Source organism: Vipera berus (assembly GCF_964194415.1).
Source record: "Vipera berus genome assembly, chromosome: 5".
In the NCBI taxonomy this organism is placed as follows: domain Eukaryota; kingdom Metazoa; phylum Chordata; class Lepidosauria; order Squamata; family Viperidae; genus Vipera; species Vipera berus.
Window position 1 is genome coordinate 52,919,466 of NC_138207.1, and position 27,448 is coordinate 52,946,913.

The window sequence follows — 27,448 nt, forward strand, 5'->3', positions numbered from 1 at the left end:
ACTATGGGTTGAACTAAATTCCGACAGGGCATATAAGCGACAGTTATTTTAACACGGAGTCTACCACGAGTTCTGACTGTTAGGCCAGAACTGTTGATATAAGTGACATCTCCATACAGTGTGAAAAAGTGACATTTCCCGCTCCCCCTTCCTAAGGCCCTTTCTTGGACCCCCCCTTTTCTTTGGTCAAATGGTTCGTTCCAAAGAGGACGGGCGGGGGGGGAGATGTGCGGCCATTTTGTGCGCGGCTTGAGCGGGTGGGCGCTTAGCGGTGAAAAGGGGAGCTGCCGCGATGTACATTAAGCAGGTACTCCGCAATGGGCGTAGAATTTGTGGGTAGCAGCTTATTTTCCATGGGAAATGGAAATGAAGAGCCGTATAGGGTTTGATGAGAGGACTACTTGGGGAGAGGGGTGCTTGGGTTTGGGGCGTGAGGGAAGAGGACAGTGCTTGTTGGGTCTGGGCTCCAGCAGGAGCAGAGAGGAAACGCAGGCCCGTATCGTTGCTGTGGAGGCTTCTCGGTGGCCTCGGGCTAGTTTTTGCTTTGGAAGGCTTTTCAGGGGCAGGCCAGAAGAAGGGCGGCCCATCTTCAGGCCCTTCGTTGGTGGGGGGGGGGATGAGAGCATAGGGCTGAATCCCTCACGGGCTGCTGTCTTCCTTGGCGCGATGGTGGTTAGGACAAGAAGGGGGAGGCGGTCTTAGCTGACGTAAAATTAGTGGGTCGGGAAGAAATAAAAGGGGGTTTGTGGGCCGATCTGAAGAAATGGCAAAGGAGAGTTGCAAAGATTGCAGGAGAAATGTGACTGCTCGTGAGGCAGAAGATGAAGAAAAGGAATTCGGATGGATGGTTTGGGACGTGTCTTTGCCCCCTCCCCCCCCATGCCCCAGTGCATTGTACATAGGTGGTTTCACGTGTGTTGCTGCATCCTGAGGAACTGTCAATACAGCACATGTGTTTCCAAATGACTGGGTGCAGACAACAGTGAAGTCGCTAGATCAGCGTTTCTCAAGTCTTGACAACTCCCAGAATTCCTAGCATGGCTGGCTGGGGAATTCTGGGAGTTGAAGTCCTCACATCTTAAAAGTTGTTAAGGTTGAAAAACACTGCTCTAGATTAATGTGTAGATTAAGGGTTGTAGTTGATAGGCCGTGAAGGTCTGCAGGCCCATCTGGCAACTTGGAATGTAAAAGAACAGAGAGCATGAAATAAATGAATTTGAATTAAAGGAAATGTTGCCTTGTTTTGTCACCTAGATGATTTCCTTGCAAGAAGGACTAATAATATTGCATGTTATGCTCCAGTTTGTGATAATAATAGAAGAACTAGAGATGAGTTTTAGGAAAATTGCAATATTCTGGAATTAATTTGTTTTGGGGTAAAATGCTTGTTAGATGAATGAGTTGGTAGGAAAAAGATAAGAGAATATAGAAAGATGACAGGCCATCTAAAAACCCAGGAATGAAAATTATTGCCATTTTTTTAAAAAAAATGTTTCATATATGTGGTGCAATGTAGACGTGGTAGAGGGCATAGCACAGATAATAAGAATGCGTGATGACCCTAGATTGTTTAATTATGTATTGAATAAAGAATTTTGTGATGCTATAAGCAGAGAGCTTTTTGGATATGTGAACGCATATCTTCTTTTCTGTTCTAACGTTTATTATTCGCTAAGAACTTAGGTGATCTTCAACAAATATTACCTAGATTGTATGTTGCAATATGGAATATTGATTTCTGGTAAAACAAAAGGTACAACAACAATGAATATGTATTGAATGAATGTAGATTAATTATGTTGGAATATTTTAGTTTAAAATCTGCAAGTTATATGATTTGATCTGTTCATTTACTTTTTTTAAAAAAATAACTGCTTATTTCAGGTAATTATCCAGGGATTTAGAAGTTATAGAGATCAAACTATAGTAGATCCCTTCAGTTCAAAACATAATGTCATTGGTAAGTTCTCTACTACAATGGATAAATATTAAATATAATTTAATGCAAATATTACTGAACATTTCTGAATATTTTTGAATACTAAAACCTCAAATGTTGTGCAACATTTTGTTCTTAAACTGAGCCACCCCACTATACGTTTGGAGTTGGATGGTGTCTAAATGGAATAAATAAAAATAAATAATTATGCAGCCAATACAAGTAATCTTCAACTTTAAAGAATTTGTTTAGTTACCATTTGAAGTTACAATAGCATTAAAAGAAGTGACTTAACTGTTTTTCACACGACGACTGATTTGGCAACTGACATATTTATGATAATTGCAATGTCCTGGGTTCATGTGATTGCTGTTTGCGATCTTCTGATAAGCACAGTCAATGGGGAAGCCAGATTCACTTAATAGCCATGTTACTAACTTAACAAATGCAATGATTCACTTAACTGTGGCAAGAAAAGTTGTAAAGTGGGGCAGAACTCACTTAAAGGTATCACTTAGCAACAAAAATGTTGGGCTCGATTGTGGTTGTAAGTTGAGGACTACCTGTATTAAAAGAAAAATGGAATTCTTTATTTAATCTTTCTATAGATTATATTTTCTATTTCATTCAAAATGTATGGTTAAGACATGAAGTACCTGAGGCTCCTGTGCCAGAGGATTAGTTTGGAAAAATCACAACTCAAATGCTATATTGCTAATAATAATAATAAACCTTTATTGTCAAAGTACAACATGTGTACATTGAGATTAGCTGAGCCTCTCCCCCCCCCCCGTGCTCTCTCCCCCCAACACACAGTGACAACAAACCCTCCATCCTACCACACCATGTGAACCAACTACACCACACACCGGCCTCCCAAGTCAATTCTGCATAAGATTATGTCTCATTTAAAAGCCTAATAGCCCACGGATAAAAGCTATTTTTCAGCTTGTTGGTACGGCTGGCTATATTCCTATATCTCCTACCGGATGGTAGGACAGTAAAGAGATACCGTCCAGGGTGTGAGTCATCCCTGAGAATCTTCCTCACTCTTCCTTATGGGATAAATAAATAAATAAACCTTATGGGAATCACTTTTCCCCTTTTAGCAGCTTGTTTTCCAGGGTTGTTACGTAATGAAATATTCTGAATGGAGGAATATAAGTGTCAGACTGTGATACAGATAGGATAAATAAAACTTGGAGAATGTGCACATAGTAGAAGGTGGTTTAAAAGTATTATGCGGCCCGGGAGGGGACACGAGGCTGGTTCCACGCAGTAATAACTGCTTCTTTGAAGGAGGGTGTCTTCCCTGCCGCCTTGAAGGAGGCGGTAGTGAGACCCCTCCTCAAGAAGCCTGCCCTGGACCCGGCTGTTTTAAATAATTATCGTCCAGTCTCCAACCTTCGCTTTTTGGCGAAGGTTGTTGAGAGTGTGGTGGCGCATCAGCTTCCTCTGTTCCTGGAGGAAACTGATTATCTGGACCCGTACCAATCGGGTTTCAGGCCCGGATACAGCACGGAGACGGCATTGGTCACGCTGGTGAATGATCTCTGGCGGGCTCGGGACAGGGGTTGTTCCTCTGTCCTGGTCCTATTAGATCTCTCAGCGGCTTTTGATACCATCGACCATGGTATCCTACTGCGGCGTCTCAGGGGGTTGGGAGTGGGAGGCACCATTTTACAGTGGTTCTCCTCCTATCTCCTGGGCCGTTCGCAGTCGGTGTTGACGGGAGGGCAGAGATCCGCCCCGAGGCCTCTCATTTGTGGAGTTCCTCAGGGGTCGGTTCTCTCGCCCCTCCTGTTCAACATCTATATGAAGCTGCTGGGTGAGATCATTCGTGGTTTCAGGGTGGGGTATCATCAGTACGCTGATGATACCCAACATTTTCTTTCCACCCCGAACCAACCCAGCGATGCCCTCGCCGTGATGTCCCGGTGCCTGGAGGCGGTCCAGGTCTGGATGGGGAGAAACAGGCTTCGTCTCAATCCCGCCAAGACTGAGTGGCTGTGCATATCGGCATCTCGGGTCAACCAGACTATTCCATCTCTAACGATGGGGGGTGAGGTGTTACCCCCCGTTGATAGGGCTCGCAACTTGGGCGTCCTCCTGGATTCACAACTCAATTTTGAAGACCATATAGGAGCCGTGACCAGGGGGGCTTTTGCCCAGGTTCGCCTGGTGCGCCAGTTGCGACCCTATCTGGACCGAGATGCCCTACGCACAGTCACTCATGCGCTCGTGACCTCCCGTTTAGACTACTGCAATGCTCTCTACATGGGGCTGCCCTTGAAGACCACTCGGAGGCTTCAGCTGGTGCAGAATGCAGCCGCGCGAGTTGTGATGGGGGTTTCCCGATACTCCCATGTAACACCTCTACTCCGCGAGCTGCATTGGCTTCCGGTTGCCCTCCGGGTGAGATTCAAGGTGCTGGTGATGACCTATAAAGCCCTAAATGGCTTGGGTCCGGGATATCTGAGGGAACACCTGCTGCCGGCATCAAGTTCCCTTCGTCCAGTGCGCTCCCACAGGGAGGGTCTTCTCAGGGTGCCACCGGTAAGAGATTGCCGGCGGGTAACACCCAGGGATAGGGCCTTCTCAGTGGGCGCGCCTGCCCTTTGGAACCAGCTGCCAGTGGAGCTGAGGACTGTCCCCGACCTCCGTTCATTCTGCCGGGGCCTGAAGACCTGGCTCTTCGAGCTCTCTGGCCCAGGCTGAGGATTAATCTTATTTTAACTGGGGTTTTATTTAGGCAGGGACACATATAATTTTTTTTAAAAATTGTTTTTAACTTTTGTATTTTGGTTTTTTAATCACCCTGTAAACCGCCCTGAGTCCTTCGGGAAAGGGCGGTATATAAATGTAATAAAATAAATAAATAAAAAATAAAATAAATAAATCAAAGTGTCTGGTTAATTTTAAATGTGGGTGGACAGATGGTAATTCTGTTTTTCAATTCTATTTTCATAGATGTAATTTTACGCAAAACTATAAATAAATCTATCTTCTGACTCCATCAACATTTATATAATTTTTATTGTTTCTTTTTAGTGGGCAGAAATGGTTCCGGAAAAAGCAATTTTTTCTATGGTAAGAATAAGCTTCCAAATTTGCATTAAATAATCCAATTTATATTAAAAATACGCAGATAATATTGTGCATGACAGCCATATACATTTGTATTTTCTTTCAAGCAGTAAAATATCTTGGACAAATCATAGTTTTGTAGTATGAATACAACTATATAAAGGCTAAGTACTTTTACATAATCTGTAGCACCTTCTATATAATACTTTATAAAATAAATGTTTAAGAAATTCAGTATTAAAATATATCATACAAATTAAATCATGTATTTCTTTATTACAGCAATTCAGTTTGTTCTCAGTGATGAATTCAGTCATCTTCGTCCTGAACAAAGGCTGGCTTTGTTGCATGTAAGCAAGATGTTGACTGATAATTACTAAAACAGTTTGTTTCAATTATATGTATTGAAACTACATATATATTGCAGTATTAACTCCAGTGAATTCCTATGATTTTAAAATCCTTAATAAATTGAATTATTCCCTAGTTCTCTTTCAATCAGAATTGAAAAAATACTTGTGGAATTTATTTTGCTTTGTCCTGACTATTGAGATGAATTATGGAATTAGATGAGGAAGGAAAAGGAACCAAAGGCTACATTATTTCTGGAGAAATCTGTTGAGGTTTGGAGCCAAATGATACTAGGGTCCTGCCATTCCTCTCTCCTCCACATAAATCTTTCCATGTAATTTCTTACATACTTTTCTAATCACATCCCTTCTTTTTTACTTTTCCCCTTCTTTTCTTTCACTATTTTCATCAATCAATTGATTTATTTTTTTAACCCACTGTCGATTCCCTAGTATTTAGACTTTTCAAAACATAGTCTCATTAGCAGAAATAGACACTTCCCCCATAAAATACTGCTAAATTGGGACTGATATCAGAAAATATTATTTTAAAATTAGATAGTGTAATTATTTTTAATTAGCCTAATATTTATACTAATTTATTGAAGGAAAACAAGTACAATATTTTAGTGATTTGGTTGTATTAAGCCTTCTATTACAAAAAAATAAATATTTAGATTTTCTGGGAAGAATAGAGTTTATACCTACGTAAACTTTGAAGAATAGGGTACCAAAACGTGTAAAATATTTTAAAACTTGGATAACTGAAATATTTTTTTTAGGAAGGCACAGGACCTCGGGTTATCTCTGCGTTTGTGGAAATTATTTTTGATAACTCAGACAACAGATTACCGGTAAGTTAAATATTTTAATTTTTAAAGTCCTTGTTTTTTTTATTTAAATTAAAGGGATAATATAAATAACTTGATCAAAAATTATATTCAGGAAATTAATGTTTGCACTTTATCTTATTTTAAGATTGATAAGGAAGAGGTATCGCTTCGCAGAGTCATTGGAGCTAAAAAAGACCAATATTTCTTAGACAAGAAAATGGTGACGTAAGTGGCTGTTTTATTTGATGAAAGCAATTTGATTTCTGCATGAAATGTTTCTATATGAAATTTTAAATTAGTACACAAGGTAGCTATTTTGAATATTTTCATTTGTTATATTTATAGCCATAGCAGTTAGACTTATATACCTCTTCACAGTGCTTTACAGCACTCTGTAAGCGGTTTACAAAGTCAGCATATTGCCCCTAACAATCTGGGTTCTCATTTTACTGACCTTGGAAGGATGGAAGGCTGAGTCAACCTTGAGCTGGTGAGAATCGAACTGCTGGCAGTCGGCAGAATTAACCTGCAATACTGTATTCTTTTTTATATATACAAGTTTTATTGATTTTTTAATGTTTACATATACAGTTGCAAGAAAAAGTATGTGAACCCTTTGGGATTACGTGGAGTTTTGCATGAATTGGCCATAAAATGCGCTCTAAACGTCATGTAAGTCACAACAATAGAAAAACACAGTCTGTTTAAAATAATACTACACAAACATTAGCTGTTGTCATGTTTTAATTGAACATAAGATGGAAACATTCACAGTGCAGGGTGGAAAAAGTATGTGAACCTTTGGACTTAATAACTGGTTGACCCTCCTTTGGTAGCAATAACCTCAACCAAACGTTTCCTGTAGTTGCAGATCAGACCTGCACAACGATCTGGAGTAATTTTGGACCACTCCTCTTCACAAAACTGTTTCAGTGTAGCAATATTCTTGGGATGTCTGGTGTGAATCGCTCTCTTAAGGTCATGCCACAGCATTTCAATTGGGTTGAGGTCAGGACTCTGACTGGGCCACTCCAGAAGGCGTATTCTGTTCTGTTGAAGCCATTGTTTTGTTGAATTACTTGTATGCTTTGGGTCATTGTCCTGTTGCATCACCCATCCTCTGCGGAGCTTCAGTTGGCGGAGAGATGGTCGTACGTTTTCCTGCAAAATGTCCTGATAAACTCTGGAATTCATTTTCCCATCAATGACAACAATCTGTCCAGGTCCTGAGGCAGCAAAGCAGCCTCAAACCATGATGCTCCCTCCATGTTTCACAGTGGGGATGAGGTTTTGATGTTGATGTACTGTGCCTTTTTTTCTCCACACATAGTGTTGTGTGTTTTCCCCAAACAACTCAATTTTGGTTTCATCTGTCCACAGTATATTTTGCCAGTAGTGCTGTGGAACATCCAGGTGCTCTTTTGCAAACTTCAAACGTGCTGCAATATTTTTTTTGGACAGCAATGGCTTCCTCCGTGGTGTCCTGCCATGTACTCCTTTCTTGTTTAATGTTTTCCTTATTGTAGATGTGTCAACAAAAATGTTAGCATGTGCCAGAGATTTCTGTAGGTCTTTAGCTGACACTCTAGGATTCTTCTTTACCTCATTAAGCATTATGCGCTGTGCTCTTGCAGTCATTTTTACAGGACGACCACGCCTAGGGATAGTAGCAACAGTGCTAAACTTTCTCCATTTGTAGACAGTCTGTCTTACCATGGACACATGAACATCAAGGCTTTTGGAGATACTTTTGTAACCCTTTCCAGCTTCATGCAAGTTAACAATTCTTGATCGTAGGTCTTCTGAGAGCTCTTTTCTGCGAGGCATGGTTCACATCAGACAGTGCTTCTTGAGACCAGTAAACCCAAAACAGGTGTGTGTTTTTAAAGGGCAGGACAGCTGTCAGCAACACATCCAATATCATCACACTGATTGGAGTCAAAGTTGGCTCACTCCTGGCTCCAATTAGCTCTTGGAGAGGTCATTAGGCTAGGGGTTCACATACTTTTTCCACCCTGCACTTTGAATGTTTACATGTTATGTTCAATTAAAACATGACAACAGCTAATGTTTGTGTAGTATTATTTTAAGCAGACTGTTTTTCTATTGTTGTGACTTACATGATGTTTAGAGCGCATTTTATGGCCAATTCATGCAAAACTCCACGTAATCCCAAAGGGTTCACATACTTTTTCTTGCAACTGTACATGTACAGTGGGACAAAAAAGTATTTAGTCAGCCACCAATTGTGCAAGTTCTCCCACTTAAAAAGAGGAGAGAGGCCTGCAATTTTCATCATAGGTATACCTCAATTATGAGAGACAAAATGGGGGGAAAGAATCCAGGAAATCACATTGTAGGATTTCTAACGAATTTATTTGCAAATTATGGTGGAAAATAAATATTTGGCCAATAACAAAGGTTCATCTCAATACTTTGTTATATACCCTTTGTTGGCAATGACAGAGGTCTAACATTTTCTGTAAGTCTTCACAAGATTTGCACACACTGTTGCTGGTATTTTGACCCATTCCTCCATGCAGATCTCCTCTAGAGCAGTGTTTTGGGGCTGTCGCTGGGCAACACGGACTTTCAACTCCCTCCAAAGGTTTTCTATGGGATTGAGATCTGGAGACTGGCTAGGCCACTCCAGGACCTTGAAATGCTTCTTACGAAGGCACTCCTTCGTTGCCCGGGCGGTGTGTTTGCTGAAAGACCCAGCCACGTTTCATCTTCAATGCCCTTGCTGATGGAAGGAGGTTTTCACTCAAAATCTCACGATACATGGCCCCATTCATTCTTTCCTTTACACGGATCAGTCGTCCTGGTCCCTTTGCAGAAAAACAGCCCCAAAGCATGATGTTTCCACCCCCATGCTTCACAGTAGGTATGGTGTTCTTTGGATGCAACTCAGCATTCTTTCTCCTTCAAACACGACGAGTTGAGTTTTTACCAAAAAGTTCTACTTTGGTTTCATCTGACCATATGACATTCTCCCAATCCTGTTCTGGATCATCCAAATGCTCTCTAGCAATCTTCAGACGGGCCCGGACATGTACTGGCTTAAGCAAGGGGACACGTCTGGCACTGCAGGATTTGAGTCCCTGGCGGTGTAGTGTGTTACTGATGGTAGCCTTTGTTACTTTGGTCCCAGCTCTCTGCAGGTCATTCACTAGGTCCCCCCCTGTGGTTGTGGGATTTTTGCTCACCATTCTTGTGATCATTTTGACCCCACAGGGTGAGATCTTGTGTGGATCCCCAGAACAAGGGAGATTATCAGTGGTCTTGTATGTCTTCCATTTTCTAATAATTGCTCCCACAGCTGATTTCTTCACACCAAGCTGCTTGCCTATTGCATGGTGCAGGTCTACAATTTTGTTTCTGGTGTCCGACAGCTCTTTGGTCTTGGCCATAGTGGAGTTTGGAGTGTGACTGTTTGAGGTTGTGGACTGGTGTCTTTTATACTGATAACAAGTTCAACCAGGTGCCATTCATACAGGTAACGAGTGGAGGACAGAGGAGCCTCTTAAAGAAGAAGTTACAGGTCTGTGAGAGCCAGAAATCTTGCTTGTTTGTAGGTGACCAAATACTTATTTTACCGAGGAATGTACGAATTAATTCATTAGAAATCCTACAATGTGATTTCCTGGATTCTTTCCCTCCATTTTGTCTCTCATAGTTGAGGTATACCTATGATGAAAATTACAGGCCTCTCTCATCTTTTTAAGTGGGAGAACTTGCACAATTGGTGGCTGACTAAATACTTTTTTGTCCCACTGTATTTGTGAAGCAATATGGTGGTTGGGTAGTCAAAATAACAAATAACAAGTTGTAAATAGTTCAGGTTACATCAACAGGGATTCCCTCTCTGATTCCCTTAGTTATCACGTAATCAAAATAGTCAAGTTAATACACTTCTAGTTGTAACCTAGTCAATTAACAAAATTTGTAATATATCTTCACTAATACATATCAATATCCTGTTTTTAAATTTTATCTAATTGCAATAGAATATTCTAGAATAGCCTATAGTATACAAAAGAAAGCTTAATTTTTGGGTAACCCACAATTCCCTATTTCAATAAAGAATAATTTTCTTGTCTACAAAACTTACATTGTTCATTACAAAGCATTCTTATGTTTTTCCATTAAAGTCTAGTTTTCATCTTAACAAATCATCAATTATTAGGAGTATATTTTTTACCTTAACTGTTCAACAATTATTAAAATACTATCTTTTATATAAAATTTTAGATTCTATAATATAGTTCAAAAGTAACTAATATATTCTATAAGTCACCCTAACAGTACATCAATTGTTAAAATACTATATGTTGATATATCATTCCAAATTCTATAATATAGTTCAGAATTATATTCTAAGAGCTTACTTTTGTTTTCCCTTACAGATCTAAAAGCTAAATGTAGAATCAGTTATATTTTTAGAGATTCCCCTTAATCCATTGAAAGGTATTTTTAATACTCTTATCTTTAGGAATTCCAAAAAAGAAACAAGCCTTTCTTTTGTGCCAATCAGGCTTCCCTCTTGGCATCTTTAAATTCTCAAATGTATCTTCCTTTCTTCCTATACCCCTTATGTGAATCCAGGGAACGTATCCAAATGTCAATTTTGCAAGGAAAATGTCCCCTTTGTAGCCATTGTAGTTTTGCTTTGATAGTTCAGTTTTTGATGATTGATGTAATATAGTTGTCATTAGATCAGTCAAGTCTTTGTTCTTCCAATTCCATCTGGGTTAGGTAGAAAGTAGTAGCTGGTGTTATGGTTGTCATTTGATTAGTTGAATTCTCAATATAGTGTATTTGAAGGCCTTTAGCGTTTTCACTCTTAGTATTGCTTTTCTTTAGGTGCCGTTGCTTTTTGAGTTGTAAGTTTTGTAGTTGCCATTAAAGTTTGGACTTTAAGGTTTTCTGTAGGTTGCTTTTGTTGTTCTTTGAAATCTCCTATTTTAGTGTTAGTTTCCACTTCTTCTATTTGGGTTATCTTTTCCTCATTTAAAGTCAGAATTTGATTTGGTGGCTTAGAGTTGTCAGATTTTTCTTGCAGTTTGGCTTTAATTTGCTCTGTCATTGCCAAAATCGTGTCCAGTTTCAGTTTATAGTCAAGTGGTGGGATATATTCATCCATTTCGTTATTGTTTGCAGCTAAATCTTCCATGGAGGCTATTTTAATAAGAATCAAGGATTAAATGAGGACCCAGATTGTTGGGGGCAATAAGCTGACTTTGTAATAATGCCGCTTGGGGTGTGTGTGAAAGCCCTAATAAGCAGGCATATACATAGAATGAAGGCTACTGCTAAGTTTGTAAGCCGCCCTGAGTCTTTGGAGAAGGGCGGGATATAAATGGAATTAAAATAAAATAAATAAATAATAAATAAATTATCCACCTCTGAAAGAGTTGTTTTCAGTGCCAGGTGTTCCCATACTTATCTTTTAGAATAATGTCAAGGACAGCTCTGTTATTCAGTCAGCTCTCACAACAGAAAAAAGAAATTTACTTGCTGTACCAAGTTTCGCCGCAAGATGTCATCAATAACATATAAAATGCAATATAAAAACTTTCTTTTTTTTCCCAAATTAATATATTTTTTCCTTAATTCACAGCTTAGAGAGAAAATAGGATAGTGGATCCTGAGCAAAACATAGGAGCTTTTTAGTAAATACAGATGAAATTGCTTAAATTCTTTGCTGAATTAATTAAATTTCTTTTAAAGCTTTAAGATTTGTTCCCAGAGTAGATATTCGCTGTTTTTTTTTTGTTTGTTTGTTTTGTTTTTTTCAAAAAATGGGGAAAGAAATTTTCAGGAAAGTCCCACAGAAAGATGGTTAAGGGAATAGAAAAGGTAAAGGCTCACCCAGATCCTCCAAATTGCTTCTTAGTGCTGGATAGTGCTTTTGGCTTTCGGCAGGGAGGGGCTTAGTGATCGGCCATGTTTATGGCCGGTCTCCTTTTCTTCGGGCCAAAGGAGATTGTCCCGGATTCAAGCGGAGCGCTGTCACCCTTCTGCGATCGCAGGGAAGGCCTCCTCTCGGTAATCGCCCCTCCAGGAAGATTTTTGACCCTTTTCAGGGTCCTCCAAAAAAGAAAGAAACGGACGGCAGGAGGCGGACTGTTCCTGCGCGTCCGGAAGCGCTGCGCGCACGAACCAGAAGCCACAATACTGTATTCTTACCACTGCACAACCACAGCTCATATTTATATTCATTGCAAATCCCTTAATTTATCAAGCTCCATCTTCTACTTGTATAACTAAAATATTTTAAGACATTTGGATTTAAATTGGCTATTGTAACTACCAAGGCTTTAAAATGAGTTCTATATTTATGATATAGAAATATCTCTGCAGATAGAAAGGGATCCCTGCTGGCTCAGTATATAGCTATTTAGAAAAACTGACTACTATTGTTTCTTCTTTAATAAAAAAGAAAATATAAATATATAAACAAATATTTTGGGCTGGGTTGGAAAAGCTTTGAAATACTGTATCTAGAGCAGTGGTGGTGAGAATCTTATCATTGGAGATGCATTACTTCTGTTCCTATTGGAATCAACGAGAACAAAAGGGTAGAGAAAAAAGGACTCACACTCCAGTTATTGTTTTCCATTTGATTATTAATGTGTTATGGCTACTCATTCCCCTACTATAGTTCTGAGGTAGGAACTGAATTTAAGGTTTGATTTAAATTTCATTTAAAAAATTGAATTGGTAATACTGGAAAAAAACAAATAGTGCCATTTCAAAATAAATATTAAGCAAAAATATTTTAATGAATTAAGAGAAGGATATTGGTTATTTAAATGCTTTTATGCCACTTTTGTGTACAATGTTAATAAAATTGGCTTAAAATTTACTTCTAGGAAAAATGATGTCATGAACCTCCTTGAAAGTGCTGGATTTTCTCGCAGCAATCCCTATTATATTGTTAAGCAAGGAAAGGTATGACAATAGCTAGTAACTATTTTGCAAAAAGAAAAGTTCATAACCTTCAAAGTAAAGTTTCCACTAAAACTGAAGCAGGAATTCTAATTATACTGTAATTCAGGGGTCCCCAGCCCTCGGGCTACGGGTTGGTACCAGGTCACACAAGCGCTGGGCAAGAGCAAGAAGCTTCATTTATATGCACACACAGGATTAGGTTGCACAGGCAAAATCATTCCCTCTTTCCCCCCTCCCCCGCCACCACCAGTCCGTAGATTGAGAAAGGTTGCAAACTGCTTCTTTAATTGACTAATTTTCATTTATATTTCTCCTTAATCTGAACCATTCAAAATTTGTTTTCCGTTTGTTTATTAATGTGCTTCAAATACAATGTATTTTTCCTTTGTAGTTTCAACCTTATATTACATTATGGCATTATAATAAGAGTAACAATTTAAAATAAGAACAATTGTACAGATCAGGTTTATCTTCCATGAAAATATCAATCAATCCATTAACATTTTCAGAACAAACAAATCATTTTATAGTACATGAATTGGTTGTAATAATTTTTATTAGCGATAATAAAAGTATTGATGATAACACTTGCACTGATCATTATTAAGTGACAGCTACATTTTGTCTGGAATAGCTTGATAACACTCTAGTTGCAACAAACAACACAGTAAACATATTTAAGAGTGCAGGCTAATACATGTTTAAAATGGGAAAGACTGAGGGGGGAATGTCTTCCAGATGTCATATTCACATTTTCACTAGTTGGAGCAGCATGACTAATTTGGAGATAATTATAAGAATTATAAAATCACATTACCTGTTTGCTTTCTACATATAAACAAAAACAGTAAAAGAAAATGTTGTTCCTAGATCAATCAGATGGCCACAGCTCCTGATTCTCAGAGGCTAAAATTGCTCAGAGAAGTAGCTGGAACTAGAGTATATGATGAACGTAAAGAAGAGAGTATTTCCTTGATGAAGGAGACAGGTAACATAATTTATATCCGAGTTTCCATAATATTTCATTTTATTGGTATTTCACACATTTTAATTTTACTAATTTGGGGACTTCATTTAGCAGGATTTAAAACAGTGATATTTGTAACATCTGATAATTATTGTCTTTGTATTCATATACATGGGACGCGGTGGCTCAGTGGGTTAGGACGCTGAGCTTGTCGATCAGAAGGTCGGCAGTTTGGCGGGTCGAATCCCGAGTGCCGCGTAACAGAGTGAGCGCCTGTTACTCGTCCCAGCTTCTGCCCACCTAGCAGTTCGAAAGCACGTAAAAATGCAAGTAGAAAAATAGGGACCACTACGGTGGGAAGGTAACAGCGTTCCGTGCGCCTTTGGCATCTAGTCATGCCGGCCACATGACCACGGAGACGTCCTCGGACAAACGCTGGCTCTTCGGCTATGAAACGGAGATGAGCACCGGCCCCTAGAGTCGGAAACGACTAGCACGTATGTGCGGGGGAACCTTTACCTTTACCTTATTCATATACATATTCATTGCTCTTACATGGAAAAATGACAGTTAAACTGCTGGATTTATATATATTTTGTAAAGCAGTGGTGTTAATTGTTCAGCCTAGACTTACATGAACTGCAGGTAGTACTCGACTTGCAACCATTCATTTAATGATCATTAACATTTACGATAACACTGAACAAAGTCACTTATGACTGGTTCTTGATGGTAATCTGATCAAAATTCAGGTGCTTGGCAATCGGCCTGTATTTGCGATGATTGCAGCATCTGGAGGTCACCTTTTTCCATTGGTGACCTTCCCAGAGGGCTTATAATAAGCAAAGTCAATGGGGGAAGTCAGATGCGTGAATCTCTTAATCATGGTAATGACCACACAAAAATATGGTTGGGTGTGATTCACGTAACAACTACATTGCTTAGCCACGGTAGTTCCAATCCCAACTCTGGTCGTGAGTCGAGAACTATTTATACAGGGAGTGCAGAATTATTAGGCAAGTTGTATTTTTGAGGATTAATTTTATTATTGAACAACAACCATGTTCTCAATGAACCCAAAAAACTCATTAATATCAAAGCTGAATATTTTTGGAAGTAGTTTTTAGTTTGTTTTTAGTTATAGCTATTTTAGGGGGATATCTGTGTGTGCAGGTGACTATTACTGTGCATAATCATTAGGCAACTTAACAAAAAACAAATATATACCCATTTCAATTATTTATTTTTACCAGTGAAACCAATATAACATCTCAACATTCACAAATATACATTTCTGACATTCAAAAACATAACAAAAACAAATCAGTGACCAATATAGCCACCTTTCTTTGCAAGGACACTCAAAAGCCTGCCATCCATGGATTCTGTCAGTGTTTTGATCTGTTCACCATCAACATTGCGTGCAGCAGCAACCACAGCCTCCCAGACACTGTTCAGAGAGGTGTACTGTTTTCCCTCCTTGTAAATCTCACATTTGATGATGGACCACAGGTTCTCAATGGGGTTCAGATCAGGTGAACAAGGAGGCCATGTCATTAGATTTCCTTCTTTTATACCCTTTCTTGCCAGCCACGCTGTGGAGTACTTGGACGCATGTGATGGAGCATTGTCCTGCATGAAAATCATGTTTTTCTTGAAGGATGCAGACTTCTTCCTGTACCACTGCTTGAAGAAGGTGTCTTCCAGAAACTGGCAGTAGGACTGGGAGTTGAGCTTGACTCCATCCTCAACCCGAAAAGGCCCCACAAGCTCATCTTTGATGATACCAGCCCAAACCAGTACTCCACCTCCACCTTGCTGGCGTCTGAGTCGGACTGGAGCTCTCTGCCCTTTACCAATCCAGCCACGGGCCCATCCATCTGGCCCATCAAGACTCACTCTCATTTCATCAGTCCATACAACCTTAGAAAAATCAGTCTTGAGATATTTCTTGGCCCAGTCTTGACGTTTCAGCTTGTGTGTCTTGTTCAGTGGTGGTCGTCTTTCAGCCTTTCTTACCTTGGCCATGTCTCTGAGTATTGCACACCTTGTGCTTTTGGGCACTCCAGTGATGTTGCAGCTCTGAAATATGGCCAAACTGGTGGCAAGTGGCATCTTGGCAGCTGCACGCTTGACTTTTCTCAGTTCATGGGCAGTTATTTTGCGCCTTGGTTTCTCCACACGCTTCTTGCGACCCTGTTGACTATTTTGAATGAAACGCTTGATTGTTCGATGATCGCGCTTCAGAAGCTTTGCAATTTTAAGAGTGCTGCATCCCTCTGCAAGATATCTCACTATTTTTGACTTTTCTGAGCCTGTCAAGTCCTTCTTTTGACCCATTTTGCCAAAGGAAAGGAAGTTGCCTAATAATTATGCACACCTGATACAGGGTGTTGATGTCATTAGACCACACCCCTTCTCATTACAGAGATGCACATCACCTAATATGCTTAATTGGTAGTAGGCTTTCGAGCCTATACAGCTTGGAGTAAGACAGCATGCATAAAGAGGATGATGTGGTCAAAATACTCATTTGCCTAATAATTCTGCACTCCCTGTAAACTGCAGCTAGTCTCCCAGACAGTGCATTGGCAGTGTGACGAACTTTCTAATGGAAACTGTCATTAAATAAATGCTTATCTTGGGGAGAATGTTCGTATTTTTGTTCATAAATATATTTAAGATATATTTAGATTATTTTTCCATACGTAGGTAAATCTATTAAAATGTGACACTGCCACTCAGTAAAACATTGAGAACAAAATATGAATACAGGTTGTTCACAATTTGAATAAAGTATTCATATTGCCCTTAAAAGGATTCAGTTTAGTTGCATTCCATGTCAATTGATGTTCCCAGGAAGTATTAAGAGGCACGCATTTACTAATATTTACTAACAATGCTCTTTCTTGTTTAATTTGTTTCTGAATGACTTTTAAAGAAGGGAAAAGGGAGAAAATAAATGAGCTGTTGAAGTATATTGAAGAGCGATTACATACTCTGGAAGAAGAGAAGGAAGAATTAGCGCAATATCAAAAATGGGATAAAATGAGGAGAGCATTGGAATATACCATTTATAATCAGGAACTAAATGAAACCAGAGCTAAACTTGATGAAGTAAGTCACTGTTTTAGCTGTGTGTTAAAAATAAATAGCTATTTTCCTTTTTTTTTCATAAAAACTCTAGTTTTATAGCTATGCTTTATGCAATATTATTGCATATAGTATTATTATTACATTACCAGTAGTATACCAAACGTTAATTGCTGAATGTTTTCAGCTTTCAGCAAAACGAGAAACAAATGGAGAAAAATCAAGGCAATTAAGAGATGCACAACAGGATGCTCGAGATAAAATGGAGGTAAAAATAAATATAACAAGATATTTCCAACTGTAAGAAAGCTAAAATATTTTATGCAATATGAAGCTACCCAGACATCTGAAACTGTGGACTGAGATTGCGGTGGAATACAGAAAGAATGAATAAATGGATTCTCTATACGACAAATAGAATTTCATATTTTCATTTATATGCTGCGGTGCATGTAATGATAATATCAGCGATAAACTTCCAAAAATTAGTTCCCATATGAATCTCTGTGGTTAAATCTTGTTATGTAGATATTGAGAATTGCTATATTTCTTTTGCTTAGTATTTATTAATACCATGTTTGTATGTAGGAAATTGAAAGACAAGTCCGTGAACTGAAAACAAAGATTTCAGCTATGAAAGAAGAGAAGGAGCAACTCAGTGCTGAGCGACAAGAACAGATAAAACAAAGGACCAAGTTAGAGCTTAAAGCAAAAGATTTGCAAGATGAACTCGCTGGAAATAGTGAACAACGGGTAAGAGTCCCATAGTGAAAGAACTTTCTTGTCTTTTTTCTTTATATCTGCTTTTCATCAAAAGAATATGAACTGGAGTAAATTTTATGTAGCATTCATCTTTTCATGTTCTTCTGGAAAAGTTTGCCTGAGGATTACAGCTATCACTAAGTTATAAATCATTTACTGAAAATGACAGTAAATGACAGAGCTGACAGCTCTATTATCAGGATTGTATTGATGTTACTTTGAACATTTATGCATCGAAAGCAGGAAGTTTCTAAACATCTTTCTATTACATTTTTAAGTTATTAAAACTATTATTTTTATTGTAATACAAAAATGGCTTTACATACTTCTGACTATTGTGTTATCTTTATTTTCAGAAAAGACTACTGAAGGAGAGACAGAAACTTCTTGAAAAAATTGAAGAAAAGCAGAAAGAACTGGCAGAAACGGAACCCAAGTTCAACAGTGTAAAAGAAAAAGAAGAACGAGGAATTGCCAGGTGTGAAATAGCTAATATTCTGAAAAAACATTTAGAAACAGCTCCATACCCAGTGTTTGTGACCTGCAGGGTTTGAAAAAATGTTAGATTATAACTGTTACTTCAAAATCAAGGCAAATACCATTTTTCCTGCTACTTTGTTTTGGAAGTTGTCCCTTTTTTCTTTTTTGGATAGATATGGGTGTTAATTTTTCCATAGCCATGCTCACTTTGGAATATAGCTCTGTTTTTTCTATATCATGACTCTTAACAATTTATCCTTTATCTAGAAGGCAGAAAATGCAAAACAAAACACCAAAATGTAAATTTTAGTCAGTACAAGTTCCCTATCCTATTTTATGTCCTTATTACATTAGGTCTTCTGTAATTTATATGTGCAGGAAATGATAAGAATAAATGTAAATTATAGAATTAAACAAAAACTAGTTATGGTACATTTATTTTTCTGAAGCAGTCATGTAGTTTTAAGAAAATGAATTCATATAATGACAACATTGTTAAATTTGAATATATTTTGGCTATGATAATTCTATTAAAACTCTTAATTTTAATTACCTTTGAACAGACTAGCCCAGGCTACCCAGGAGAGAACTGATCTTTATGCAAAGCAAGGTCGAGGAAGTCAATTTACCTCTAAAGAAGAAAGAGATAAATGGATTAAGAAAGAACTCAGGTCCTTAGATCAAGCTATCAATGACAAGAAAAGACAGATTGCAGCTATACATAAGGATTTGGAAGATACCGAGGCTAACAAAGAGAAGAACCTGGAACAGTACAGTGTAAGTATTTGAGCTCGTTGATGCACATAATTTAGCCTAATTCCTGTATTTCCTTTATATAAAATGATGGGTGAGCTATTCTTGGAAACTACACTTCTAGATATAATATGTAAACTTTACCTTCCTTGTAAACTATAATATGTAAACTGTACCTTCCTAGTTCACAAACAATGTTAAGCAAGGATGCTCATAAATCCTAGTTTACACATCATTCAGAGATTCTTTTTATGAAAGAAAAGTTCATCACACATACTACATCTCAGCTTGTTAAGTAATCCATTAATAAGAAAGAGGAATGCAAAACTATAGTGACTCAAGACTAAACCCTGTATTTACGTACAAACACACATACAAATACTATTAAACATATATATACATAGCTTGTTCTTAAATCACTGAAGTTGCTGAAAGTCTTTACTGGGTTGCCTTATTTTCTTCAGTAAATCTCATGCTAGTTGTTGGATTGCTTGTGAAAATGATTCGTTCCTGTTTGTGAGATAAAGCCTGATAACCTGGCTTCATCCATATTTCAGTTTGGTAGCAAACCACTTGAAACCGAATGTTTTGAATATATCCCTGATAACTGTAGTGTAGTAAGTTGGAGGAGAAATGCTTCCCCTTTGGTGAGCATTATTCTGCAAATGCTTCATGGATACAATTATTCTTTTTAAAAACAAAAACAAAACAAAAACAATCCTTCCTTTAAATTTTATTTTTTGTTGAAATTGTTATTGAAACAGCAAATATGAATTAGAAAAAGAAAAGCTCAAGAAAAGCAAAATTAGGAGTGCAGAAGAAAAAAGGTAAAAAAATAGATTTTTTTTTCTTCAGTACAGATACAAATACAAAATACATTAATCTCTTACTCTAAAATCCATATTAACACACAATATTTTTATCATCATAAACGGTTCTAATTGTCATGTCCCAAAATTACAGTTTTATTTCTTTCAATTTCAAGCAAAAGTCTTTAATCAGTGTGGTCAGTTTTGCCATCTCAAGCCAATTCTATCAACTTCAATACCTTTCAATGCAGGAATTTGTAAGTCTTTCCACCTGTGTTCATACGAAAGTCTCGCTGCTGTTGTCATATAAGGAAACAAAATCCCATGTTTTCTTTCAATCTATTCATCTATCAAGCCTAAAAAGAAAGCCTCTGGTTTCAATTGTACATTTATTTTAAGAACTCTGAACCAAAATACACATCTGATCCTAGTATTTCTTAGCTTTCTTATATGTCCACCAAAGATGATAAAAAGCACCTTCGCATTGATTGCATTTCCAAAATGTATTTGACACGCCCGTATACATTTTTGATAATTTCAGTGTTAAATAACAATTTTTTTGGCCAATTAATCATGTTAGCGTTAAATATGTTCATTTTACAGAATCATTTTTAATAAAAAAGATACATCTTAGCATTATTAATCTTGAAAAAAGCTATATATTAATTTGATAAAATGAATAGTTAAACGTAATGAATGGTATGGTTTCAACCACATAACCTGATACTTCTATTTACAGAGTATAGATCAGATCTCATTTGTGATCATTTATAGATATTTGTATTCAGTCCACCTTTGAATTATTTTTTGTTTTCTACGGTAAAGATGATAATTGTACCTTTACTCACAGGACCATTTTTAACATATATCAGGTGGTAGGCTACAATATTGACAGCATGGTCCATTTCTTTCCACTTCAGCTGCAGCAGCATTTAATAAATGAGTGTGTTATCTTGTATTAATTATTTGCATTCAGCTACACTAAAAACCAATCTAAATTGCTTGTTTGTTTACATTGTTTATCTAAATGCTGAAAAAAAATCATTGAATTCCAAACTTGTTTGTAAAGTTGATGTTGCTTAATAGTGTTAAAGTTAGCAAAAATTGTGACATATATTTAAAACACTTATGTACTTTAGAAATTGGACCAAGATCTCAATGAAGTGAAAGCTCGTGTTGAAGAACTGGACAGAAAATATTATGAAGTGAAAAACAAAAAAGATGAGCTACAGAGTGAAAGAAAGTTAGTAATTTATTGAGTCTTTACATTCTTATTTATGCTTGTAAGAATACGTGTAAATTTCCCTATTTTTAAAATGTATTCTTATGAAGATGTCATCTTAGACCAGGGTGCTTAGCTTGAGCATCTAGACCAGGGCTTTTCAACCAGTGGTACGGATACCACCTGTGGTACATTGGCACCTGGCAGGTGGTACGCGACCATCCTAGAAAAGTAGTGGGGGAGGGGAATGAGCTGAACCAGTGGTAGCACTGCACAAGCCTGAGTGAGAGATGGCTGGAGCTGCAGGGCTGTGGAAGCGCCAGGATCAGCGCCAGGCTCCAGCTGGAGCTCGGCGCTGATCCCGGCGCTTCTGCTGAGCCCAGGAGAAGCGCCGATCAGCTGGAATGTTGCAGCATCTCCAGGGTCTTGTGATTTACATTCATATGCTTGGCAACTGATTCATATTTATGATGGTCACAGTGTCCCAGGGTCATGTGAAGTGACCAAAACCTGCTACAACCACCCAGCAGATGGGGGAGGGGTGAATAAAAACCAAACATCCCCACCCCACCCTCGCTACCAATTCTCAACAGAAATACAACAATGAAAACCTCAGACAAGAGGAAGAGCACCGCCTGGCAGGCAGGCGTCTTGCTCGGCTGTGGCTTGGGGGGCACTTTTTTCAGTGCCATTGTAACTTTGAACAGTCACTAAGTGAACTGTTGTAAGTCAAGGACTACCTGTATTTCATCACTTTTTTTTTTTTTGGGTCGTCAAGTTTTTGAAACCTTGCTGGTGGTACTCAGATGTTGCCATATCCTAAAAGTGGTACAATGGGTGAAAAGGTAGAAAAGCCCTGATCTAGACCCGGGGTGTCAAACTGGCGGCCCGTGGGCCAGATGTGTCAGATACAGGCCACACCCACCCCAGCTCTTCAAAGGCAAAAAATGTCGTGATATGCAACAATACGTTACGTGATGTGATCAAGTTTGACACTCATGATAGAGACTTCTTACCCAAATCCTTGGATTGCTTTAAATTATAATTAAGTGGGTGGAAAACAATTGCATTAATCATTTAATTATAATCCTTGCATTGCCCATTGAATGTGTCCCTCAGCATTCTACTCAAAAACCAAAAATAATACTTGTTTTATTATTCTACTGGTGGAAGGAAATAAAATTTCACATTAGATCTTCAATAGTGCTACTTTATTGCAGACTAATTTATGGGTTCTCAAATATTACAGTGTCTTGATACTCTAAGGAGATCAACACCCTATATCAGGGGTCCTCAAACTTGGCTCTTTTATGACTTGTGGACTTCAACTCCCAGAATTCCTCAGCCAGCATGCCTGGCTGAGGAATTTTGGGAGATAAAGTCCACAAATCATAAAAGGGCCAAGTTTGAAGATCCCTGCGCTATATCAAGGTGTGCATAATTATAAGTCTTTCAGAGGAATGCAGCACTCTTGAAATTGCTAAGATATTGGGGCATGATCACAGAACCATCAAAATGTTTTGTTGCAAATAGTCAACAGGGTCACAGGAAACATGTTGAGAAAAAAATATGCACATTAACTGTCAAAGATTGGGGAAAAAATCATATGTGAAGCTACCAGGAACCCATTATTCTCCAGTGATATCATATTCCAGAACAGCAACCTACCTGGAGTGCCCAGTACAAGATTTCAGTGCTCAGAGACATGCCCAAGGTAAGGAACACCGAAACCCAACTACCACTGAACAAGACACATAATTTGAAACAGCAAGACTGGGCCAAGAAATATCTGAAGACAGATTTCTCAAAGGTTTTATGGAATTATGAGATGAAAAGTGACTCTTGACTGACCAGATGGATGGGCCCATGGCTGGATCAGCAATGGGCAAGAGCTCCACTTCGACTCAGATGCCAGGATGATGGAGGTGGGGTTCTGGTATGGGCTAGTATTGTTAAAGATGAGCTAGTTGGACCTTTTCGGATTGAAGATGAACTCAAAATCAACTCCCAAACCTACTGCCAGTTTTTAGAAGACTCTTTAAGCAGTGGTGCAGGAAAAAGTACATCTTTCAAGAAGACCCATATTTTTGTATGCAGGACAATGCTCCATCGCATGCATCAAAATACTCCGCTGCATGACTAGCCACTAAAATCCTTAAAGATGAACGAATAATGACATGGCCACCTTCCTCACCTGACCTATACCCTATTTACAGTGAAGGAAAACAGTATACTTCTGAACAATGTCTGGGAGTGTTATGGTTACTGCTGCACAAAACTTTGATCTTCAACAGATCAAGAAACTGACAGACCCCATGAATGGCTTATGACTGTTATTGAAAAGAAGGGTGGCTGTATTGGTCACTGATTTTTTTTTAAAATGTCAGAAATGTTTATTTGTATATTTTGAGTTTGTTTATTCTCACTTTAACAGATGCAAATGAACAAGTGAGATAGGCAATTTTTTGTTTCTCATTTAGTTGCATAATAATTCTGCACATATATTTTCCTATGAAAGCCAAAACCTCACTTTTACTTTCTTAAATATTCAGGGTTGAGGTTTATTAACATTTTTGGATTGACCGAGAGCACTGCAGTTGTTCCAATAAGAAAATCCTCTAAAATACAACTTGCATAATAATTGTGCACACAATGTAGGTATTCTACTTTGAAATGCTGCATAACATATTAATAAAAATTATATTGTCTCCTTTTAAAGCTATCTATAAAAATATTTTTCAGTTATTTGTGGAGAGAGGAGAATGCAGAACAGCAAGCTCTTGCTGCAAAGAGAGAGGATTTGGAGAAGAAACAACAACTTCTTAGAGCAGCAACAGGAAAGGTTTGATTGTAATTATTGGTGTTTTGCTGAAAGACTTCTATTGTAAATAGTGCAGTTCTTATACTTTAGGCTTCTTAATATGGGGCATAGTAGAATGATAGGAGTCTTGAAAGTAAAAAAGAGTAGTAAAGACTAAAAACTTTGATGAAATAAAATTATAATCATGGTTTATCAGAATTTGATTTCCATATAAAATAGCACCATACACCAAACATTTACTTAAGTCTATATGTATTCACATAGTAATAGCTTTACAAACTTATTTATGTGTTTGTGTGATTAATTTACTGTATCTTATGTGCAGGAAAAACACTCCACATAATTGTATAAAATACATATAAAATAATAGCAGTTCTGAAGACTGTTCTCTGCTATGTTGGGAAGGGTTCTTGTGAAAAGTGTTAATGACCTTGGATTTAAGACAATTTCGACAGAATACAGGATTTACAATGAATTCTATTTTATTATAAACAGGCTATTCTAAATGGCATTGATAGCATAAACAAGGTTCTGGAGCATTTTCGTCGTAAAGGCATTAATCAACATGTTTTGAATGGCTATCATGGAATTGTAATGAATAACTTTGAATGTGAACCTGCCTTCTACACCTGTGTTGAAGTTACTGCAGGAAATAGGTATAGTTATCACTAGTTACTTTTTTGTAACTGTGTTTTTGTGTTGCACTTAAAATGGTAAATGATTTTTTGAGGCAATTGTAGGCTTCAAATATTTTGAAGAGAATTCCAACAGTACTTGCTATCAACATTTTAGACGGTGTGCTATAATGATTAAGATGATGGATTAAGAGGGGAGATTCTGATTCTAGTCCTCCCTTAGGTATAGAAACTTTGGGCTAGTTCAGGGGTCAGCAACCTGAAACAGTGAAAGAGCCACTCAGAACCGGTTCCCTCACAAAAGGAAAAACTGGGAGCCGCAAAAAAATGTGTGCGCATGTGCGTACATGCACACATGCGCAGAACAGGGTTTGATTGAAGAGTGGAGCCAAGGCGAGATATGCACCTACCCTGCATATTTGAATTGATTGGTTGAAATTTTTTAGTCCCGCCTTTTTTTTTTTTTTGACTGCACATGGCAGAGGACTGGGAGCCGCGGGAGACGGCTGAAAGAGCCGCATGCGGCTCTGGAGCCGCGGGTTGCAGACCTGTGGGCTAGTTCCTTTCTCTCAGCCTTAATCGGTTTTGGGCTTGCAAGCGGGCAGTTGATAAACCGCCTGGTTGTAACATTGATGGCTTTACTGTAAGAAACAATACAAAACCAAGCTGCTTAGCAAGCAGTTAAGAGAAACAACAAAAATTGCCTGACTCAGTTATAAACTATGATTACATACATTTGACTGATAGTTTATTCATCTTTTTATGGTTATCTTGAATATAGGGAATGGGACATACTGTGTTGTCTTAATTACAGTAAACATTTTCTTTTTATTACAGGTTGTTTTATCACATTGTAGATTCTGATGAGGTTAGTACTAAAATACTGATGGAGTTCAATAAAATGAATCTACCAGGGGAGGTGACTTTTCTTCCTCTGAACAAACTGGATGTTAGAGATACTGCATATCCTGAAACAAATGTAAGTTGGTTTGGCTATAAATAATTTACTGCTAGTTGAGTTATATGACCACAATATCTTCGTATTAAAGTAGCTACAAATAAATAGAATGAATAAAATATAAGCTGTTTGCTCTTGGTTGCCTCTATCTGTATGTTGTGATCCTGAATAGTCTAAACTCATATTTTCCTTTGATATTTCTCATAATCAGTATTAACAGTATTTTGCATTTCAATGCTTTTTATTGCTTGTAGTTCTGGGTTAGATCACATAGTGTATTTAATCTGCATCTGTTAAATCTAAAATAAATTCTCCTGGTTTTGCAAATTTTTCAGTTGTTTGGTTTGATTATTATTTTCAGGATGCTATTCCAATGATCAGTAAACTGAGGTACAATCCAAGATTCGATAAAGCCTTTAAACACGTTTTTGGAAAGACACTTATTTGTCGAAGCATGGAAGTATCTACACAGTTGGCTAGAGCTTTTACTATGGATTGTATTACTTTGGAAGGTATGGTTGGTTACAGTTCGATTTATTATGTAAATAACATATTTCAGCTTGCTTTGATCTGGCCAATACAATATTAAATCTATTAAATGTGCCAGCATTTCAGATTAAATCATGAGTGAAGAGAAGCTTAGAATAAGTGAGCTTTGTGTTTGCTAATGTCATAATTTCTTTTGTGTGCTTAGAAAAGTTTCAATAATATTTCAATATTCCTTATATGGTAATTACTGATTCAACTATCTTGAGGCTGGCTTGTTTAAGAATTGACTGCATAAACTGCAGTTCTCAGTTCCCATGAAATAACAATTAGAATTTGCTGAAAGTAAATTCTGGTAACCTGTTGTCCTTGCCACATAGAAGTAGCAGTGTATTTTCCTGGATTCATCTTATGCGTGTAACTCATCACATTTGTGTTCTGTCAGGTGAATTGTTTCATGTGCAGTCCAGTTTTAAAATATTTTTTATTCAACAGAACATTTTTGTTGTAGGTGATCAAGTCAGTCACAGAGGGGCTTTAACTGGAGGCTATTATGATACAAGAAAGTCTCGACTTGAACTCCAAAAAGATGTTAGGAAAGCAGAAGAGGAACTTGGAGAACTTGAAGCAAAACTCAATGAAAATCTGCGCAGAAACATTGAAAATATCCTTCATATATTACCTGCTTGCTTGTCTGTAAAATACTGCTGTGAGATGTGCTATATGTAAATGAGTAATTGACTTGAATATGATGAAAACATCTTTAGTGTTACTGGTATACTTGGATGTATGTGAACACGTGTACCTCACAACCACTGTCTGGAAATTCAAAGGGGGATATTGTTGCTGAGCTGAGGATCTGTTAAGGTTACTTGGCCTGGAAGAGAATGTCAAGCTGGAAGTGCCAGTTCTTCATTTCACTAGGATTGTATGAACACATACAATTTTGACTCACTAAACCAGATACGACTTTTTCCAGGCTTCTCCTAGGAGGAAGAGTTTATGTTTCCATAAACTAAAAAAAGATAAGCATGTTTTTAACTCCCTAAAAAGATATTTTTTTATTTTATTTTATTAAATTTCTATACTGCTCTATGTTCATATGTGTTCTGTGCATGTATATTTCAAAGCACTTCTTTAAGAGTAACATTCCCTATAGTTTATGAATTCATTTTTTCTATTTACTAGTCTTACAAATTAATTTTGAATGTTGACTAGAACTCATTCCCCTTTCCAAAAGAGAAGAATTCTGGCTTTTATAAATTATGCATTCTTTCCATTGGAGCATATAGTATG

The 27,448-nt window shown here is 37.7% G+C and overlaps 1 protein-coding gene across 2 annotated transcripts in view; it reads left to right on the forward strand.

Annotated features, from left to right (window-relative positions):
* Window positions 1–231: 231 nt before the first annotated feature.
* SMC3 (structural maintenance of chromosomes 3) overlaps window positions 232–27,448 on the forward strand; it is a 40,323-nt gene continuing 13,106 nt past the window's right edge. The window contains exons 1-19 of one of the 2 annotated variants that reach the window (XM_081329020.1): window positions 232–307; window positions 1,885–1,960; window positions 4,991–5,029; window positions 5,309–5,376; window positions 6,159–6,230; window positions 6,355–6,434; window positions 13,088–13,166; window positions 14,037–14,154; window positions 17,075–17,250; window positions 17,414–17,494; window positions 17,815–17,979; window positions 18,345–18,466; window positions 19,032–19,245; window positions 21,170–21,273; window positions 23,995–24,094; window positions 24,569–24,729; window positions 25,546–25,687; window positions 26,028–26,178; window positions 26,664–26,816. In XM_081329020.1, the coding sequence (XP_081185146.1) occupies window positions 293–307; window positions 1,885–1,960; window positions 4,991–5,029; window positions 5,309–5,376; window positions 6,159–6,230; window positions 6,355–6,434; window positions 13,088–13,166; window positions 14,037–14,154; window positions 17,075–17,250; window positions 17,414–17,494; window positions 17,815–17,979; window positions 18,345–18,466; window positions 19,032–19,245; window positions 21,170–21,273; window positions 23,995–24,094; window positions 24,569–24,729; window positions 25,546–25,687; window positions 26,028–26,178; window positions 26,664–26,816 (2,116 nt within the window). In that variant the 5' untranslated portion in view covers window positions 232–292. The remainder of the gene's footprint in view (window positions 308–1,884; window positions 1,961–4,990; window positions 5,030–5,308; window positions 5,377–6,158; window positions 6,231–6,354; window positions 6,435–13,087; window positions 13,167–14,036; window positions 14,155–17,074; window positions 17,251–17,413; window positions 17,495–17,814; window positions 17,980–18,344; window positions 18,467–19,031; window positions 19,246–21,169; window positions 21,274–23,994; window positions 24,095–24,568; window positions 24,730–25,545; window positions 25,688–26,027; window positions 26,179–26,663; window positions 26,817–27,448) is intronic. The other variant, XM_081329021.1, reaches the window with a different exon arrangement.